Here is a 21570-nt window from a genome sequence, read left to right as displayed (position 1 = left end):
GCCACCTGATTTAATCCAGCCCTTGAGCTCCCGCTGGAGAGAGGGGTGTGGGGCTTGCCCTGCTCCCGCATTGGAGCGGGATGGGGGGGCCACTCCGCGCACACGTGCCACAGCTACCAGAAGCTGTGGTGTGTCCCCCTTCCAACTCCGATGTTTAGGGGCAGCCAGGGGGCTCGTTGCACAGGTGCTGCCCCCGCAGATCTCCATTGGTCAGGAACTGCAGCCAGTGGGAGCTGCAGGGGCGGCACCTGCGGATAGGGCAGCGCACAGAGCTGCCTGTCTGAGCCTCTGCGTAGGAGACAGAGGGGGGACATGTCGCTGCTTCCGGGAACTGCTTGAGGTAAGTGCCACCTGGAGCCTGCACCCCTGACCCCCTCCTGTGCCCCAACCCCGTGCCCCAGCCCTGTTTCCCCCTCCCATCCTCCAAACTGATCAGTCCCTGCCCAGAGCACCTTCCTGCATCTGAAACCCCTCATTCCCATCCACATGCCAGAGCCTGCATCCCCTCCTGCACCCCAACCCAATTTTGTGAGCATTCATGGCCTACCATACAATTTTCATACCCAGATGTGGCCCTCGGGCCAAAAAGTTTGCCCATCCCTGCTTTAGAGTGTTGTGTAGGATAAAGTGGCAGATGGAAGTCCGTAATATAGTGGACAAGAGAAAATGTGATCAGGCTGGTTACTAATATCCAAAACTGAGCTTGGTTTGAGGGAGAGCTTAGTTTGAGAGGGAGAGTTCCTGTTAAAGGATGGGGAAGTGATTTGGAGTGACACACAAGGATGTGTTAAGAACAATTTTGTAAGTCTTTTATAGAAGCTAATTACTATTTTATCTATGACTTGGATAAAGGACTTCTTGGTATAAAACAGACAGCCATTACAGGAGGGGAACGTTACTCAAAATGACTGATAGACTAGAGGCAAGCAGGGACAGATGATTGCTCTTACACTTCTCTGAACAGAACTGCAGAAGCTGTAGTATCAAAAAGGTTTCAGAGTAGCAGCTGTGTTAGTCTGTATCCGCAAAAAGAACAGGAGTACTTGTGGTACCTTAGAGACTAACAAATTTATGTGAGCATAAGCTTTCATGGGCTACAGCTCACTTCATAGGATGCAAAAAGGTGACTCTCTTTGTTGATACTCTGTGCAATGGAGGAGTATTTGAAGGAGAGATGGTTCCAGCTGTGATCGTCAGTAAAGTAACCGCAGTGGAGTGAAATATTAGAGCTCTCACTTCAAAAACAGACTCTGCTGCAGAGTCCTAACTCATAAATAGTCTTGGATTCACTTCTGCTGAGCTAGTCTAACACTGCATGAAGGGTTAATTACCTGATTTTTTTCAAAGATGCCGAGCATCCCAACGCAGGAGTCTGACAGCTGAAGATGCTCAGCATCTTTAAAAAATCATACTTGGACCTGACCACCTTCAGGATTTTAGAGAAGGATTGTACAAGTCAATAGACTTTCTTAGTGTACATTCTGTCTGTGTATAAATACAATTTAAAGTGTCTATATGACTTAACATGGGAGAAGAGTGCAGGAAAGTTAATTCAGGGTAACAGAAAATGAAGATGTATTTGGCTGTCTCGAGGGCAGCATTTTCTCAGATGTAGCCACTTTGGCTGCATGAGGCCATCAGGGGCTTTTCTTCTGGCTCTTCTTTCCCCCTCCCCCAATTGCCCCTGCTGCCTCCTCCGGCCGTGGGCTTTGGCCTTGTGGTGGCAGGTTTACCACTTATCGCCCCCGGTGCCTTCTCTGACCACACGGCAGCAGACTCCGTCCCCTGGCTGTGGGATTGGAGCTTGGGCCCCGGGATCCAACCCTGGCCATGCAGCGGATCTGCCCAGGGCTCACCCCCCAATAACCCCTGGCTCCCCATTTAGGGCTTAATTTGTTCCCATGCTTGCTGGGGCTGAGTAAGTCTGCTATGAAAGGTGATATTTGTATGTTTGTTAATGTCACTTTTCACAGCAGACTGAGTAGCTAGCTGAGTGGGAGGCTGTGAAATGTGATATTAACATACAAATATCACTTTTCACAGCAACAGACTTACTAGCAAGCAAGTCTTTTACAAAGAAAAAAACCACCCGAAAAAGACAAGAACGTGCAAAGCACCTTATTTGTGTTTCTATTGTGTTTAGGTCCAGTAAAGAATAGAGACAAGTGTAAATTATTTTTATTACTGAGTCTGCAAAAAAACAACAACCCCTCCCCACGTAAATAAATTACAATAATTTTGAGACGTATATGTGCATATTTATTTTTTTTCCTAAACTTAATTCAGTATTTTAGGAAAAATTGTTAGTGGCCACCGCAAGAGTTGGTGGCTGCACTCCAGGGCCACCAAAAAACCTTGAGAACCCCTATTCTAGGGTTTGAAATGCTATCATGAGATAGCTGTAAAAAATGAACCCGAGACTCTCAGCTCAGAGCTAAACTCCTGCTTGTATTCTCATGAGTAGTCTGATTCATTGAAATCAATGGAACTATTCATGAGAGTAGGTTTAATAGGATTTAACTCTTTGTTATTTCACGGTATGCCCTACAGGGGAGGGATTTATTTTTTATGACTTCGAATTTTTTGTAGATGAAAGTTTTAAGTGTACAGGCTGGAGTCAAATATTCATTCTCTCTCCTCCAGATAATATACTGCTTTATTAGATTTTTATGCTTCTCCTTTCACTATAGGTAGCCAACTACGGCGTAGGAGGCCAGTACGAGCCTCATTTTGATTTTGGAAGGGTAAGTTCCTCTACTTCTCTGCCTTCACGGCTTTCTACTTCACATGCACTGTGTTTCTCTTTTTCAGGTGGCAAATTATGGAGTGGGAGGACAGTATGAACCCCACTTTGACTTTGCACGGGCAAGTAAAGAGGTGGAGGGGTAAAAATGACATACTGAAGCCTAGGCCTGTTGACTATGGCACAATATATTTTCTTTAACTTGTGTTAAATTTCATAGCCTATTAGCTCTTCTAATCCATATTAATGGGTAAAGCCCTCTAAACCACCAACTGAACAGGCATTATAAAGCAGTAAGATCTCCTTTCAAACTGTAAAACAGTATTTTATTGAGGGAGGTGACTAATTCTTTCAAACTGAAGGTATTAACCCCATTTTAGAAATGGGAGATGGACCAGGTATGACTGGCTCAGCGAACTGTAATAATGAAAAGTCAATGTAATAATCTTTAGTCACTGGTGCAAGTTGAACCAAAGTCTGCAGTGAATCAAAGTCATTACTACTGATGTCTGTTTTGGTGACGTATGGAAAATGATGATGTGGTCTCAATCAACAGTTTTCACTCTCACAAATTACCACAATTTGCACCCCCCTAGGTAGTCTCTTCAGAGAGACCAGGAACTGAATGGGCCTGGAGACTTAATTATCTTCTCTTTTCTAGAGAGAGTCCCTGCAGGTCAGGATTGTCTGGACAGTGTGGTGAAGTGTGCATTTGCTACTGCCTATTGCTATACCTTTAACGTGGAGAGAGAATTTCATTTCCCAGAGCTGTGAGTTTTAGCACCTTTCACTAGCAGTAAATTCTCGTACATCAATCCACTGCTTTTTCTGGTTTATAAATTGCATAAAAAATTAATTGCCCAAAGAAAAAAATTAAGAGATGGCAAAAGCCTTTTATGTTCCCTCCCCTCCCAAACTCTGCTTTTGTTTGTTGCTTATTTGATAAACAATTTGAATTGCCTCATCTCTCCCTATCCCAACTGAATTTCACATGACTGGAAGTAATGCCATTTCAGCTGGTTGTTTAATGGGCATTTTATGTGTGATTAACATTGTCCTGTGAACCAAAACCAACAAATATGAAAAGTCCTGTCATCAAAGACATTGAAAATCATTAACCGTTTGTTTTCAGCTGCATGAATTAATTTCTAAAATAATGGCTTCTCAGAAGAATGACTCCAGTACACAAAAATATACGATGTTATTGTGCGGGGGGAAGGCATTGGAGACCATCCCACAGATGAATATGTAACAGTAATTCGTCTCAACCAGAAGGAAAGAGTTTCCTGGCCCACAGTGTGGATGGTTCCTCTTGTGATGCAAGGGATACAGTTTTAAAAATGTTCTTTAGGGCAGCTCTTTGTTATAGCAGTGCCATTGTGGCATACGAAGGGAGGAAGTCAAAATTTATTTTTTTTAGTTGCTTTCTAGCTAACTCAGTGTTAAATCAGTAATGTGGGCATGGCTTCTTGATTGGCTGAACTTCAGTAATTGCATTAAAATTAGGGCTGTCAAAGGATTAATTGCATGAGTAATCACAGTTTTTTAAATCACACTGTTAAACACTAGAATGCCATTATTTAAATATTTTTGGATATTTTCTACATTTTCTAATAGATTGATTTCAATTATAACAGAATAAAAAGTGTAGCGTGCTCTTTATATTTATTACAGATATTTGCACTGTGAAAAGTTTTTTTTAGTTCACTTAAGAGATTGCTCTACAGTACTTGTATTATCATGAAAGTTGAACTTACAAATGTTATGTACAAAAAAAACCTTGCATTCAAAAATAAAAAAAGTAGAACTTGAGCCTACAAGTCCACTCTGTCCTACTTCTTGTTCAGCCAATCATTAAGAGAAACAAATTTGTTTCCATTTACAGGAGGTAATGCTGCCTGCTTCTTAATTAGTGTCACCTGAAAGTGAGAACAGGTGTTCTCATGGCACTGTTGTAGCCAGTGTTACAAGATATTTAAATGCCAGATGCGCTAAAGATTCATATGTCCCTTGATGCTTCAACCACCATTACAGAGGACATGCATCCATGCTGATGACACACAGGCTTGGATCTTTATATAAATACATCTCAGAATATACATTTTATGCATTAATGCATGGTCATATTTTATCCGCAGCTTCAGCAATTAGAGCCAGACATCCTGCTTCTGAGAAATTGCAGCTATAACACTAAGAATTGGATAATTTAATATCTAAGCTGTATAAAATGTGAAAGTTAAGAAAGCCAAATAGCACTGGCAGCAACATCATGGCACAGGGGCAAATACAGTAACTAGCAGGTATAGTCCCTACCAAAGGGTCACTTGTGCACTAGTATAAAGAATGGGGGCAGAAAAGGGAAAAGCAGATGGAAAAAGGGAGATGGCTAAAAATCAGGAAAAGAGCCAAAATAGAGGTAGGGTTGCTGCATGTGTTAAAGGCAGCCAATGAGGTATGTCCCCAAGGAAGTCCTGACCTCAGCCTGCTTCTCACTCAACTGAGGCAGTGAGGAGCAGATTTCCTTTGTGTAAACTCAGGTGCTTTTCAGTTACAATTAGACAAGTACTTAAGGCCTAGATTATGAAGGGGTTATATTAATTTTTAAGACAAACACAAAGGGCCATTTTCAACTTGTCATGTGGGCTGGAACCTTTTAATTTCAGTAGTTCTAGCAAAGGAAAAATATTTAACAAATAAACCAATATATACAATTTCCTTGCGCTCTGTGTCCCGAGCTCTTTGATTTTTTTTCTGCATGAGTTTGTTTGCTGGCACTGCAAGTGTCTGTCCACTGGTGTGCAAATTACATGATTAAAATAATGAGCATTTTATTAAATCAGTGTGTTGCTTTCTTTCACAGAAAGATGAGCCAGATGCTTTTAAAGAATTGGGAACAGGCAACAGAATTGCTACTTGGTTGTTTTATGTAAGTGAGACATTTTTAGCCATATCATTACAAACTGTTTCTGCCAAAAATGTTAGTTTCTATTTCCGCATCTTTATCTTAGGCACTTGAGTGATTTCAGTGATTCTGATTTATGTAATCTGCAAATAAAGGCAGCTAATAATTGCTCAGTGGTAAATAAGAGTACCTTTTAAAATTAGGCCAACTTAAAAAAAAAAAAAATTAAGAAAACGTACAGCCTTGAAGGTCTTTTCTTTAGGTGCTTGAGGCTTTTTTTTTTTTAAATCTGAAAGGTAGTTAACAGGTCTGACACTTCCTGTGAATACCCAAAGTTGTGAGGCACTTCGCTACCATCTGCCCTTCATGTAAGGAAGCCTTCTCTGTACATAGCAGGAGTCAGCTCTGCAACTCCTGACCCAGATCAACACAAGCATTTCCATCTAGGCATTGCTGGTTCAACTATTACTCTGTATTTTAGCAATAAGCCCACTACAACCCTCAGGCTTTCCAAGCATCTCCCTGGAGTCTTCACTCCCTTTTCCGCTGGACACATGGTATTTACAGATTTGGTGTGTCCAAAGAAATAGTACACTCCAGTTTACCCATTCCACCTCACATCACCTTTGCGCTTCACACAGCACTTAAATATGTTTACAGTGAAATCAAGTAGGTTTATTTAACAAAACATAGCGATTCAAGTAATAGCAAGTAGTAGTATTGGAAGCAAAAGGCTTACATTTAAAATAGAATCATAACATGCATTCTACAACCTAGACTTAATTAAATAGACTCTTGCAGAGTTATGCTCACCAAAAGTCCTTGTAGTGTTTTACAGCCAGTCTTGGCTGTAATCCTGTTTTCATGAGAGACATGCTGTCAGATTGTCTCCGAGGTGAAGGACTCAGTGTTTCTTTGCCTCCCCAGATATACAAATCCTATTCTTAGTCTTTATTCATAAACAGAACACACACCCATAGACCCTGCTGATTTATTTTTTCTTGCAGATTTTCTCCCACAGATTGTATAACTGTTGAACTCGCACCTGGCTCAGTCTGTATATAAGCCTCCAGTGTGAGGCAGACAATACACAATATGCATGACCAGGCAGGGAGAGAAGTGTCTGTTACCTCCTGCCTGAAACGAACCTGTGCAAGACCTGTTGTTTCGTGGTGCCCTGAGTTAAGAACCCAAATTCTTATACCTTAAGAACATAACTGAAACATACTTTTCAGTATAAATACGTAACTTCTTAAATATTACCTATACATACATTTTGCAGTGATTGATGACCATTGGGCTACTGGTCTGAGACGGTACAACTTTTTTGTGAACTATTATGCATCTGTTTGACCCAGGGGATCCCTGTGCACCACCTGTGCCTTCTACCAGTTGGCAACAAGCGGTCCCAACAGGCACATGCAGGAAGTTGTCCATCGGTCCATGCCTCTCCTTACCTCTTTACCCACCTAGTGGGTAACTCCCTAGTGGTGCAGGCAGCCACAGAGAGATCAAGATTACAACACCCCAGGGCAGCTCTAACAGATAAAGTCTCTAAATGCAGCAAATGCCTTGACCTTCTGGAAAGGATTTTCATCAACCAACCTCCAAGTCAGAATTTGCTAACTACAAGGTCGTGCTTCCTCAGGAGGACAGGACTCAATTCCAGGACCTCATAGAGGAAATCAAACTGGTGCCTGAGACCTCATTCCAAGCGGCAGTGGACATGGGTGATCCCATGTTTAGAGCTGTTGCTAAAGCTATAGTTATGATGCTTGAATCATGCCTTGATTCTTTAGGATTCCCCAGGGAGGTCCAGAATATCATTGAGGATTTGCCCTTACAGTCTAACTCTTCACAGGAAAGTTGATGAGTCGTTGCACTTGTGTAAGGACTCCGGACAATTCTCCACTCCCTGGGCATTTATATCCCAGCCCCAAAGAGAAAACAACACAAGCAGGGTTATAAACCCAGACATGCCTCTCAGCCATTTTATCACTAGCACTTATACAAGCTGCCATCCAGTGTAAGAGCATACAAAGATGCGGATATACTGCTTCCTCTGCCTCAACTGTCACTGCTCTCTCCTACTCCACCACCCGGGGGTTTCTTTTGATGGGGCACGCTGTGTAGCTCTACTGACGCCATGCCATTCCTTGCTAACACCAGACTTTTGGTGGTTGCCTTGCCCACAACTTCCTAATTCCAATGAGAGGAGACTTCATTCTCATGACATCAGATGGGCTTTGGCATTCTATCTGCAAAGAACAAAACCAATTAGGAAGTCTTGAAGGTTAGTTGTTGAAATAGTGATTGCAAGGAAAAGCATTACCTGCACGCGCGCGCTCTCTCTCAGCTGGTGCGTATTCCTCCTTTAGACAGGTGAAAGCACTAGACCATGAGCAACCTCAACAGCATCTTTTACAGAGGTACCTATACTACATATCTGTAGAGCGGCTACCCTGGAGTGCCATCCATATCTTCATGAAACATTATGCCTTAGTGTAGGCCTCTTTTGCAGCTGCAGCTGTTGGGACAGCAGTTTTACAGACATCTATACCAACTGCATCTTCGCACCCTCCTTCTTTTTGAATACTGCTTACCAACCATCCACATGTGGAATACACATAGGGACCAGTACTTGAAGAAATACTTATCTGTAACTGGAGGTTCTTTGAAGTGTGGAGTCCCTATTTGTATGCTACTACCTGCCCTCCTTCCCCTCTGCTTGAGATCTTTTTTGATTCATGGTAAGAAGAAGAACTGGAAAGGTGTTGGTTTGCACTGTCCTTTATAGCCTCAGTTTGGAGCATGAGGAGACCAAGTGTGTGGGTGCAGAACAATAGACATTACTTGCTAAGAAATTTCCAGTCTAGGTGAATGGAGTACATGCATATCCATATGTGGAATACAGATAGGGCTGACACATGTCAAAGAACCTCTAGCTACAGATAAGTGAACTCCATTTTTCTAGCTGCCACAGTATTTGTACTCTGTTCATCATTGAGGCATCTGAAAGCCTTACAAATTCTGGAACAAGAATGGCTACCACATACTGTGTTTAATGCTACAGGGCCATAGCAAATGTGATTTTACAGCTAGTCACAGAAATTTTGCCCTTAATGAGGAGTCAGAAATGAAGGTTTTTAGTAACTTAATATTTTATTGATGTGGTTTTGGGAAAGCACTGAGTAAAAGTGCTCTTATTTTCTCTCCTTTACAGATGAGTGATGTATCAGCAGGGGGAGCTACTGTATTCCCTGAAGTAGGAGCTAGTGTTTGGCCTAAAAAGGTAAGATGAGTTTTAATGCAACTTAGATGTTACTCTCCCACTTTCCCTCCATTAATATCCAGCTGTGAGGAACTGTATATTTGGATGTTTAAATGTAAAATGAAAACTTCCAAATGAATTGACTAAAGAAAGTACTAGGCCACCAATCCTGCAAACACTTAAGCAGTACCATTTATTTCAGTGGAGCTACCTATGCAAGTAAAATTGCAGGTCAAATCTAGCTGTGCTTGTGCAGAGTTTCTGTTTTTGCTGTTCTGCATGATTATGATTCAATGCATGTTAAAACTTCATAGACTGCTGAAGCCAATAGGTCCAAAACACAAAACTTACCTTACTTGTAATTTGGGTCAAACTCTATTTGCAGGGGAAACCCAGACTAGCCAAGCAGTGCACAGAATAAAACTCCTTTTTAGAAAATTTTGGGTTCTTTTGTCCTCTGTAGGGAGAGAGCTGGGTTCCAGGGCCACTTGGCAACCTGGCTATACTGCCCCAGACACATCAGGGTCATGCCCTTCCAAGCCTGGACAAAATAGTATGGTAGGGGCCAGCTGGGAGGGAGAGGGCTGCTTAGTGAAGTTGAGCCAGGGAGATATGGACAGGATCAATAGGCCACTTGGCCTGCATTCTAATGTTCAGTTGCCACAATGAACACTCACTCCTACCAACAAGTTTTCTTCGTTTAAAAGAAACCAACTCCTCCTCCTCCCCACCCCCAACTAGGACATCAAATGGGAAAAAAAAATTAACACAGTTCAGGTTTCCCAGGGGCAGCTAGTGCCTTTCCAGAACATAGAGTTCAGCAAAACTCAAACTTCAGAAAACCAGGAAATAAGGAGTTAAGGTAAATGCCACATAACTTTACCTCTGCTCCCCTGGAGCTGACAGTAGTCACTGTGAATTATCTACATGCACTGCAGCTGCATTCAACATGAGTGTTTTAACTGTACTAAATGGTTTTAATGGTGGAGGCAGCAGGGGGGTAGACATTTGTTTGTGAGCTGAGAAGAGTCACAGAACTGCGAGTATATGAGAAGTTCAGGATTTGCACCCCACCTCCTATGTGTGAGGAAGGGAAAACAAACAGCACATGTACCTTGAGGAGCCACTGTGGATCATTTTATTACAAAATTTTGTAGGTTGTTTCAGGAGCAAGTTTCGGGAGGGTGTTGCCATGTAAGGTGGAACATGAGAACAGTTTGTAGATGGGTAAGGGAAAGTAGAGGTTTAGGTGGTATCCTGTAAGTGTGAAGCAGCTGTTTAAATTTTACAAGTGTGCTGTGCTGTCAGGAGAGTAGAGTGAATGAGTGTAGGGCAGGTACAGGAAGCTTTTTTTCCTTTTCACTGTAAATTAGAGTATGTGGGTTATGGGGCATTGCTCAAAGAGGGCAATGTTAAGGTTTATGTGGGTGGTTTACCTTAACTTTGCATTTCCTAGTTTTCTGAAGTTTGTCTTGCTTAACCCAAACTTCTGGAAGGACATGAGAAGTCACTGGAAATCTTAACTCTGTGATAACAAAGGTTGTTGCCATTTAAATAAACCTTACATTCTGGATGCACACGGGGGAAAAAAGTCAAATGTTTTGGATTTATTAAAACAAAGGAAGGAACTATGGCTAGTGAATTTTAATTGATTGTCACCATACCCTTCATGATTTTAGCGGATCTCAAAAGTTCAGACCTAGGGCTTGCCTACATGGTGAGGTAATTTTGTACTTTTACTCTGTTCTAGAAATCCCTCCACCCGCAGTGTTGCACATTAATTGGTACATGTAGACACTGGTGCACACTTCTAAAGGTTCCCTAGTGCACTTTAACAAACAACACTTTAGGAATCACACCTCCCCATAATGTTTATTATTCCACACTGAAGACAAGTTTTTATTCATAGCTTGGAAGAGAGAAGTGTGTTTGCTTTTTCAGTTCCCACTCAGTTTCTTAACTTTGAGTGAACGAGTTGAAGAAACTGAAATGAAGAAAATATTTTCTTTGCACCTGCAGAAGAGGTTGCTGCCATCAAAAGCTGGTGTAGCACTGCAGCAAACTCAGGTTCCAGGTGCTTAGCCAGTGACTTCCTGCAGTTTCAGTGCTTTGACTCTCTTTAGAACTTGGCAGAAAACATACTTTAATATTCTATTTTGTATTCAATTTAAATGAATATTAAGTTTAGGCTTTAACGGGTTGTCAAGTTTAATTTTAAATACATTCATTTAAAAAATGATTGTAAAAGTCATTGATTATTAGCCCTGCTAGAAGTAAACTTTGTGTTGCATAAAGTAAAATATTATGTTTGTATTGAAATTTCCAGGGAACAGCTGTATTCTGGTACAATCTTTTTCCAAGTGGAGAAGGAGATTACAGCACAAGGCATGCAGCCTGTCCAGTACTAGTTGGAAACAAGTGGGGTAGGTATCCGTATTCTGCCAAATGTCTGATTTTAATTTTTTTTACTTCGCTGCTTGTGGTAGGATACAGTAGAGCCAAAGCTGCCAGCTCTTTTCAAAAGAAGAGAGCTAGTACGTACCTAGCTACTTCATACTAAGGTTTTCCCAATTTGCAAATATTGTGGGGTTTTCTTCTTAGGCTTAATATGTCAAGTTTCAGGCTATTGCTTTGACATTTATATTTGGGGAATAAAGCTTTTCTGATGCATGTGCTGATAACGTGTATTCACTTTAAATAGAAGTGGTGACCAATGCTATTTTTGTGTCTCATAGTATCCAATAAATGGATCCATGAACGTGGTCAGGAATTCCGAAGACGGTGCACTTTATCAGAGTTGGAATGATGCAAACTTTTCCCTGTCCTGTACTCGTTTGTGTAAAATATGTCTCCCCCATTTAACTTTCTACAATTTATTAACACTCCACTACAGGTACAATCTCCAACCACATCCAGTATTTCATCTGTGAAGAAACACCTACATTGTTTTAGTTCACTCTACAATATCCCTTTTAGAGAGAATATAGTGAGATTTTAAGTTTTTCAGGCTAGAAGGACAAAATATAGTTGTCAGAAATAACAGGGATAATTTGTGATTTATAGTACCCTTTACTCTGTAGAATCTCTGATCAGCAGAGAAAGCCAGTATGTGATTTCTGTTAGTCCTCACAAGCTTGAGTTTACCAGTGGTAAAAAACATGAACAATCTAATTTCAAGCACAGACTCATTGTTTGGAGGGATGCATTAAACCAGTCCTTGTCTCCAGCTTTCTGTTGTAGTGTGCCTGACCACTACAGTTGAACTGTGGGCATGGTTTGTGTTTCTCCTAGACTGTTTTTCCACTACTACAGAAGCCCAGACTTAATTGACTTGTAAATTCTCTCTCATGCCTCTACAGTGAATTTGACTTGTAACCCAGAGAATGTGAGCCTGCAGTCATATACACGTATGTGTTTTGGCTGTGCTGTGTCAGATACCTGTGTGCATCAGAACAGCCTGACAGAAATCATGACCTGCTTTCCAGGTCTAGTTTTGTTTTAATGGCTTAGTTTGTCCATTAAAAAAAAAAATCTGCGTCTTAGTAATAAACCTTTACATTCATTTTGGGGACAGTACCATCTTTGATTAAACAAAGCATTGTGCCTTAGGAGACTGGAATTTTCAAAGTGGTTATGAGGTAATACGCAAGCCTCAAAGGCTTATTTGTAAAAAGCCAAATTTTCCCATGCTGAAATCTTTTGTGACAAAGGCAATCTATTTATAATCTTCACAAATGCTTTTTATTTTGTGTATGTTTTGATATGTTGTGGATATTGAATGCATGCCATAATTGTGACTGGCTTTTTACCAACTCTTGACTGAATTCATACAGGATGTACATGAAAGTAAAAGTGAGGCACACCAGAACCTAGCAGGCCACCCTCTGTCTGTCTAAGCTTGGATTATTAAATGCTGAAAATTTAATAGTGTACAGGTAGCCCCATTTCAGATAATTGGATTTTCTACCTGAGTGAAAACCTGAATATTGAGCCCAAAAGGTCAGAGAATCCAACTATTAACCTATGCAAATACTTTGTAGTACCTTTAAATTGCATCCCTCTTCAGAAGGATTATAATAAAAAAAGTTAAATCAAGTAATCAATGGCAAAATAAAATCTAGCAAAGAAATACACACCAACCGAACAGAGTTCTTGTTCTCTGAATTTTGACTCTTTTACAAGAGGAAAGAAAGGGGCACTGAGCAGGGGAGATGAAAAATTTGTTAATCCCCTCATTTATGTTTGTCACTCAATTTTTTCTTCTTTGTCCATTCATTGCTTTCATATGCTTTCTTTTGGTAGCAATGGCTGAAGTTTAGTCCTGCAATTTTTCAGGAAAATAGAGTGGACATGGCTAAGACAGATTGATAGACAGGAACAAAAAACCAAAACACCTCCATTCCAGTACCCCCCTCTATGTAATCAAACAGTTTCTCTTGTTAGAGACATCCAAGTAATAGTGTGGCAGCAAAGAGTCTGTATTTTCTTCTTAAGCAAAACTCACTCTTCTTACATTTTGCCGTGCCTTTTTTTTTAAACTCTGAGATTTCTCATTTTTTTCTTTTAAGAAGTTAAACAGTCAGTGGTCATCTAAGTTACTGCTATATGCTTGCTTGAAATATCTATTGCTCAAACTGGAAGAAAGCCAGGCTATGCTCCAACCCATCTTTTACTTTCAGTCAGCAGTAGTGAGAAGATGGGGGTATAGCATACCAACCTGTAACTCCCAACTCAGTGCAAGCAAAGACAAACGCACCTTCCTTCAAAAGATGGCTAGAGGTGGGAAACAATGGTTTGGGGCCTATTAGACTTCAGTTGGTAAGTTCAGAAAATAGTGTCTCTTTCTGCACCCACCCATCAATAAGCATTTCTAATGTTCATAGAAACTTATCTAAAATTCTAATTAGTATTGTTTCAATTGCATGATGCTTAAGATCCAGAAATAAAATCACTTGATAGTGAAAATGGACAAAAGAAATGAACTAAGTGAAATTTAGTTTCCTACTAGTGAAAATGTTCCATTGGATAAAGTTATATCTAAGACTGGTTAAAGGTGTTGAAAATCATTAAAAACTGAATCCTTCCAAGCCTGGTTAGTAGGAAAAGAAACTATTTACTTTAATTGTTGAAGACCCATCTTTCATTTTTCCTGCTTGAAGCATTCATACATTTTAACACTATATAAATGTAAAAGTACTATTGCTTGCTGCCTTATCTATTAACTTTCTAAAAAGGGCTTTCAGATCAAGAGTTTGGCTCCTGTGTGAATGCAGTTTAGTATTAAATATGAATGACAACTATCCGGTTCATAGTGACTGACATTTGAAAACATTGCCTATTAATTTTTTTGTAAAAGTTTTTAAATGTAAAGAACAGGCTTAAAATAAAAAGTCACTGCCACTTGCAGTGAAAATCCTCAACATCAAACTTTTGTGATCTGTTACTGTCCATTTGTCAGTTCTTAGACATGAGTTTCTAGGAACTGTAACATGGAGTACTATGTATTAACTGTTCTCCACAACAACAGACATGAGGTTTAATCATGTGTGTCCAAGTGAGACAAGATAAGGGACCAAGGAAGAAGAAAATAAACCTTTAACAATGAATAGCAGTACCCAGAAGATCTTAGTTTCCAAATACACAGCCCTTTCATTAATGTAACACTTGTAAAAGTAAGCAGCTTGTGTTAAGAATTTCAGAAGGAGATTAAATACCCTTGTTAGTTTAACTGCACTCTTTAGGCTTTCTTTAATGAAATACATCTAGGGCTTCTGTTTTTGGGGTGGTAGTATTTTTAGCAATTTGATTTTTAGGTGGTTCTTCAAGTGCTGTCCCTGTGGGTGTTCCACTTTAGGTAGCTGTCCAAAAATCAGGTTTTCAGGTCTCTTTGAAATAGTACTATGTTAAAATACATTTACAAAAAGTACTAGGCTAAGCCTAGTAGGGATCTTTAGTATGCACCAGGTTGGTCTACACAAACCAAGTAATGTGCAACATATTTAAGTGCGTGTTAGAGACTACACCCTGTAGTCTGTATTATTGTTCTATGTAGAGATTCCCTTGGACCCTAAACCATTTCTGGTAGGATAGACCACCTTTGTTTTGGTATTGGGGGTGTTTTATTGGTGTTCATCAGTTTAAAACCTAAAGTCAGAAGCTATAAATGTATCCCAGATGGAATCTGAGTTGAATCCAAGTATCTCAAGCTCCATCAGTTGATGTTGTATAGATCTGGCAGCTTGTACGGGAAATCTATACAGGGATTTCTAACCTAAAGCCAAGGGTAGCAGTAAGGAGACAGGTGTTGGAAGCCTTGCCAGAAATTTCCTGTTTTTAAATATTTAGAAGAAGCTTTCCTATGGCACCCTAACCTTTGGACGGCTCACATGAGAGGTTTCAGAGGAACAGCCGTGTTAGTCTGTATTCGCAAAAAGAAAAGGAGTACTTGTGGCACCTTAGAGACTAACCAATTTATTTGAGCATGAGCTTTCGTGAGCTACAGCTCACTTCATCAGATGTTTACCGTGGAAACTGCAGCAGACTTTATATACATACAGAGAATATGAAACAATACCTCCTCCCACCCCACTGTCCTGCTGGTAATAGCTTATCTAAAGTGATCAACAGGTGGGCCATTTCCAGCACAAATCCAGGTTTTCTCACCCTCCACCCCCCACACAAATTCACTCTCCTGCTGGTGCTAGCCCATCCAAAGTGACAACTCTTTGCATAATCAAGTCGGGCTATTTCCTGCATAGATCAAGGTTTTCTCACATCCCCCCACCCCCATACACACACAAACTCACTCTCCTGCTGGTAATAGCTCATCTAAACTGACCACTCTCCAAGTTTAAATCCAAGTTAAACCAGAACATCTGGGGGGGGGGGGGGTAGGAAAAAACAAGAAGAAACAGGCTACCTTGCATAATGACTTAGCCACTCCCAGTCTCTATTTAAGCCTAAATTAATAGTATCCAATTTGCAAATGAACTCCAATTCAGCAGTTTCTCGCTGGAGTCTGGATTTGAAGTTTTTTTGTTTTAAGATAGCGACCTTCATGTCTGTGATTGCGTGACCAGAGAGATTGAAGTGTTCTCCAACTGGTTTATGAATGTTATAATTCTTGACATCTGATTTGTGTCCATTTATTCTTTTACGTAGAGACTGTCCAGTTTGACCAATGTACATGGCAGAGGGGCATTGCTGGCACATGATGGCATATATCACATTGGTGGATGTGCAGGTGAACGAGCCTCTGATAGTGTGGCTGATGTTATTAGGCCCTGTGATGGTGTCCCCTGAATAGATATGTGGGCACAATTGGCAACGGGCTTTGTTGCAAGGATAAGTTCCTGGGTTAGTGGTTCTGTTGTGTGGTATGTGGTTGTTGGTGAGTATTTGCTTCAGGTTGCGGGGCTGTCTGTAGGCAAGGACTGGCCTGTCTCCCAAGACTTGTGAGAGTGTTGGGTCATCCTTTAGGATAGGTTGTAGATCCTTAATAATGCGTTGGAGGGGTTTTAGTTGGGGGCTGAAGGTGACCGCTAGTGGCGTTCTGTTATTTTCTTTGTTAGGCCTGTCCTGTAGTAGGTAACTTCTGGGAACTCTTCTGGCTCTATCAATCTGTTTCTTTACTTCTGCAGGTGGGTATTGTAGTTGTAAGAAAGCTTGACAGAGATCTTGTAGGTGTTTGTCTCTGTCTGAGGGGTTGGAGCAAATGCGGTTGTATCGCAGAGCTTGGCTGTAGACGATGGATCGTGTGGTGTGGTCAGGGTGAAAGCTGGAGGCATGCAGGTAGGAATAGCGGTCAGTAGGTTTCCGGTATAGGGTGGTGTTTATGTGGCCATTGTTTATTAGCACTGTAGTGTCCAGGAAGTGGATCTCTTGTGTGGACTGGACCAGGCTGAGGTTGGTGGTGGGATGGAAATTGTTGAAATCGTGGTGGAATTCCTCAAGGGCTTCTTTTCCATGGGTCCAGGAGGACCTCAAGGGCTTCTTTTCCATGTTATCCTTGCAACAAAGCCCGTTGCCAATTGTGCCCACATATCTATTCAGGGGACACCATCACAGGGCCTAATAACATCAGCCACACTATCAGAGGCTCGTTCACCTGCACATCCACCAATGTGATATATGCCATCATGTGCCAGCAATGCCCCTCTGCCATGTACATTGGTCAAACTGGACAGTCTCTACGTAAAAGAATAAATGGACACAAATCAGATGTCAAGAATTATAACATTCATAAACCAGTTGGAGAACACTTCAATCTCTCTGGTCACGCAATCACAGACATGAAGGTCGCTATCTTAAAACAAAAAAACTTCAAATCCAGACTCCAGCGAGAAACTGCTGAATTGGAGTTCATTTGCAAATTGGATACTATTAATTTAGGCTTAAATAGAGACTGGGAGTGGCTAAGTCATTATGCAAGGTAGCCTGTTTCTTCTTGTTTTTTCCTACCCCCCCCCCCCCCCCCCCGATGTTCTGGTTTAACTTGGATTTAAACTTGGAGAGTGGTCAGTTTAGATGAGCTATTACCAGCAGGAGAGTGAGTTTGTGTGTGTATGGGGGTGGGGGGATGTGAGAAAACCTTGATCTATGCAGGAAATAGCCCGACTTGATTATGCAAAGAGTTGTCACTTTGGATGGGCTAGCACCAGCAGGAGAGTGAATTTGTGTGGGGGGTGGAGGGTGAGAAAACCTGGATTTGTGCTGGAAATGGCCCACCTGTTGATCACTTTAGATAAGCTATTACCAGCAGGACAGTGGGGTGGGAGGAGGTATTGTTTCATATTCTCTGTATGTATATAAAGTCTGCTGCAGTTTCCACGGTAAACATCTGATGAAGTGAGCTGTAGCTCACGAAAGCTCATGCTCAAATAAATTGGTTAGTCTCTAAGGTGCCACAAGTACTCCTTTTCTTTTCACATGAGAGGGTAGTTAGAGGTGTATGTCCATGGTGTTTAACACTAATCTGTTTCCTGTGGACTCAATCCTACAGTTCTGACAAACCACAAACATTTTTCAGATGAGATGCTAAAGAAATAGCAATGCCATGTGGTAATCCCATCAATCAAATAGTCTTCTAATTTAAGAAACACTTGCTATAGATGCTGTTGATAGATTAACAAAACTGCACCTTAGGGGGTTAAAAAAAAAAAATCTTGATCTCTAAACCTATTTAAAGGATGTTTGGGATCTAGACTTTTGGTCCTAAGCATGAAATTCACTCAGGCTGGGAGGCAGGGTCAGTCCCAAGGTAGCAGCAAGGGGGATGGCAATTGTCCAGTCAGTTTAAAATAAAAACACCAGCCCAACCTTTAGCTTTTGGAAAGCCTGGCATGAACTAGCAGAAAATGTTTGATTCTCTCTTTAGGGTCTCAAGGTTTGTCTACATGGTGGGATAATGTGCACTAAGGGGTGTGATTTCTGAAGTGCCCTCACATGTATATTAATGGGTCTGTGCAGGTGCTGCTGGTGAACACAAACATTCCTTAGAGTGCTTTAATTTAGTTCCCACCAGCCCTGTCTACATGGACCCATTAACATACTTTAGAAACTTGGAAGTCACACTATCCCCTACCATCAGTGTGCATTGTGCCACAGTGTAGACATGCCCTTGGCCTCCTTTAACTTTCTCCCCAGCAGGCTGGCACTTTAGCATCCATTACACAGTCACTTGTTTTCATACAAAGAGTCCTCAGTAGCTTCCTGCCCAGACCTAGCATAACCTCCCTTGTACTGCACATTCGTTATTCAGTCTTATCTGAGCTAATGAAAGTTTTCTGTGGTGGTATTTAAATAGTACTTCACTACACCCTATGAAATTCTTGCAGTCATTTTTCTCTTTGTGGCTACATACAACAGGGCAACTCGAGAGGAAGGATGTGTTGTGAAAGATATCCAAATGTAGTTTCTTGTCCATATTCCTTGTTTACAATTTGGGAAGTTATGTACACTATCAAAAGCATTAGTCTGCTGTTACCTGTCCCAGAATGTGGCTTCTACTATTTATTCCTTATTGTACCTGCTGCTACTCTCTAAGAAGGGATTTGGACATCAGAGGTAATTCAGTTCATCCCACTTGTACAGGCAATTTGCATACTGTAATCCTGTTAAGATGCTAATTTTTTGTTACACTGAAGCTAGATTCTCAAACCAGTCTTTCTGGGTGACAGGTCTGTAGTTCAAATGAATCTTCACTCAACTACAACAAAGTGAATGCACAGGAATGGTTCTATGTATACCCAGTCACACATTATGATAGCATAGCTTGACTTTTAAAGTCTCTACAGCAGGAGGAATGCACAGTTCATTTCGATAACTCATTGAGCCATTCCTCTCTGTATAGGTCCATGAGACTCCTCAGCTGTCTAACCAAAGTCTTATGGATCCAGATCTGCCCACAAAGGCAGCTACATTTGAAGTTGAGTTGTAAAGCCACATGGGCAGAATTGGACCCTCAAAGAATGTAGCTTTTTAAAGTGTCAAGTAATTCTTAATTTGTTTGAGGCGGTTTATGTTGTCTCACCTCACTAGCCATGCTTTTGCTCACTCTACCATTATGAGATTTAAAACATGTTCTGATGGTTGCATTACTGTAGTAACCACTATGAGGATAAACTGTGACTTGTATTCCACAATTATAACACAGCTGCACTCATTCCAGTCAAGTTTTAGGGTTTCTCTAAATAAAGAGAGCAATATATCAAAACTGAAGCTGATCTTCAGCTAGTGTAAACAGAACTAAACCAATTCACATCACCTGTGGATCTGACTAATAAAGTTAGATTTATTAAACTTTCAGTTTACTTTCTGCATTAGTCTCAGTTTGGACAGTACAAATATGATAAGTGGTTTCATTTTCATAGTCTCTTGCCTAACAGTTTTGTATTGTTTGGGTTGCCTGTAGAGCTGGACCCTGTTAACAAAACTGACTGTATATTTAAAAGTCGCCATTTAAATCTAAGTATTTTTACTGTTAGACTGTAGCAACTCTTGAACCAAAAATATTTCTTCAAGTGGCTGTTGAATTGAAAAGATAATCAATATATGTTGTTCCACATGGACTCTGAAGATGCATTAAAGTTATTTACTGTAGCAAGCAAGAAACCAAGTGCTATGAATAGTATACATAGTTCGCTTTTATTGTACAAATTGACACACTTGTCTCTTTTGCTCTTAGTTAATACATGTGCCACCCTGTCTACCTGGAGCACAGCAATTCCAGCTGGATTTACCTTTTTAAAATCAGATCTACAACTTGGGGAGTAGGCAGTGCTTAAAGAAAAATAGTACAGTAAGCAACTAACAGTGATTCTTCAAGATGGTTGCCTTGGTGGATCTGCACTACTTGCCAACTTTTCCATTGTTTCAGAACTTTGCTATAGCTTGTTGAATTGAAGGAAGTAATTCTTAAGGCAGGAGAGGAAGGAAACATAGAAACAAACGTGATACACTACAGTCCCATTGGCCACGGCTATTAGAAGGTGACACAGGTGAGCTCAGAACTAAAGAATCTGGATCTGCACCTGCAGTAGTTTTGAAGAATCAGTTCACTATGTATGTTAGACATTGTTTCCTCACCACTTTTCCTCTACACTAAATGCTAGTTTCAGTGACAGCTGCACTGAACTGCAAAGGCCATAGAGGCAACAGCCAGCTTGTGAGTCAGGGTGAATTATTCCCTACCTCCCAAACTGTTTGGTACTCAGAAGGAATGCCATAGAGTTCTAGAGTCATACCCAGATCTATCTTTGAAAGGTATGGTATTAGGCATAACATCACAGCACCAGTCATCCAATGCTTCTATAGGTTTTTAGAGTTATTCCTATTTGTTCATGCATGATAAATTCTATAGGACTTTTCAAAAGGGCTGTAAGAGCATGGGGGGTGGGGGGAGAAGAGTCTAGTACTTTGTGCAGGAAGATCATTCAGATACTTGAATTGCTCTATACATTACAAAGAGAAAGATGTGATTACTTGAACCTGGTTTTCATTGTATCAACATTTACTGATGAAGCACAAAGCAAAACAGCAAGGAGAATGGTCGTTCTTCATTTGTCATCAGTAGTTCAAGCCATTTAGGAATGTCTTAAAACACAGAGTGAACAAATAGCCCAGTCCTACAACTGCTTTTCTCAATGGATCTTTACTCAGAGTCAAACACCCACTGCTGCTACTGCTTTGTGAGAGCAATGACTACTTGGGAAAGACATTTGCAGGCTCAGACTGCAGTGAAAGGTTATTGAAGTTCTCTATTATATCCTATAAAGAAAATTTAAACTACCAGTGAGGCTTGTAAGGAAGTCACTTATTTCAGTGCCTACAGGGGAGATGAGCTGTTAAAAAAAATCTGGCCCTAGGCGTTTACTACCCTACTGAAATTAGTGGGATCGCTAACACTTCAGGCTGCTTGCAGACTCAGGAAGACAGCACTCCACTGGGTCATGTTAGGAAGGAGGCTTTTTTGTAACCAGAGGGTTTAGAAGCATTGATTTAAATAAGTTTAATTTCTGCAAAAGCTTAAACTGATACCAGAACAGAACCAGGAGGAACAATAATGCTGTAGAATGGAGCCCCTAGCAGGTACAGTTAAGTGCCACACGTTATTTATTTTATATATATAAAAATAAAGTTACGTGTATGTTATGG

General features: G+C 40.8%; 1 protein-coding gene across 7 annotated transcripts in view; it reads left to right on the top strand.

Moving 5' to 3' along the window:
* Nucleotides 1-14343, top strand: part of P4HA1 (prolyl 4-hydroxylase subunit alpha 1) — a 73189-nt gene extending 58846 nt beyond the window's left edge. For 4 of the 7 annotated variants that reach the window (XM_075130912.1, XM_048857524.2, XM_048857525.2 and 1 more), the window contains 5 exons: nt 2691-2744; nt 5604-5669; nt 8869-8937; nt 11243-11339; nt 11652-14343. In XM_075130912.1, the coding sequence (XP_074987013.1) occupies nt 2691-2744; nt 5604-5669; nt 8869-8937; nt 11243-11339; nt 11652-11722 (357 nt within the window). In that variant the 3' untranslated portion in view covers nt 11723-14343. Of the gene's footprint in view, nt 1-2690; nt 2745-2811; nt 2866-3404; nt 3514-5603; nt 5670-8868; nt 8938-11242; nt 11340-11651 lie in introns of those variants that run through there. The other 3 variants (XM_048857526.2, XM_048857528.2, XR_007357597.2) reach the window with 2 other exon arrangements.
* The last annotated feature ends 7227 nt before the right edge of the window (nt 14344-21570 follow it).

The sequence above is a fragment of the Caretta caretta genome, chromosome 7, assembly GCF_965140235.1.
Source record: "Caretta caretta isolate rCarCar2 chromosome 7, rCarCar1.hap1, whole genome shotgun sequence".
Lineage (NCBI taxonomy): Eukaryota > Metazoa > Chordata > Testudines > Cheloniidae > Caretta > Caretta caretta.
Note: the sequence above shows the minus strand (reverse complement) of the source record. Positions and strands in the feature narration are given on the sequence as shown.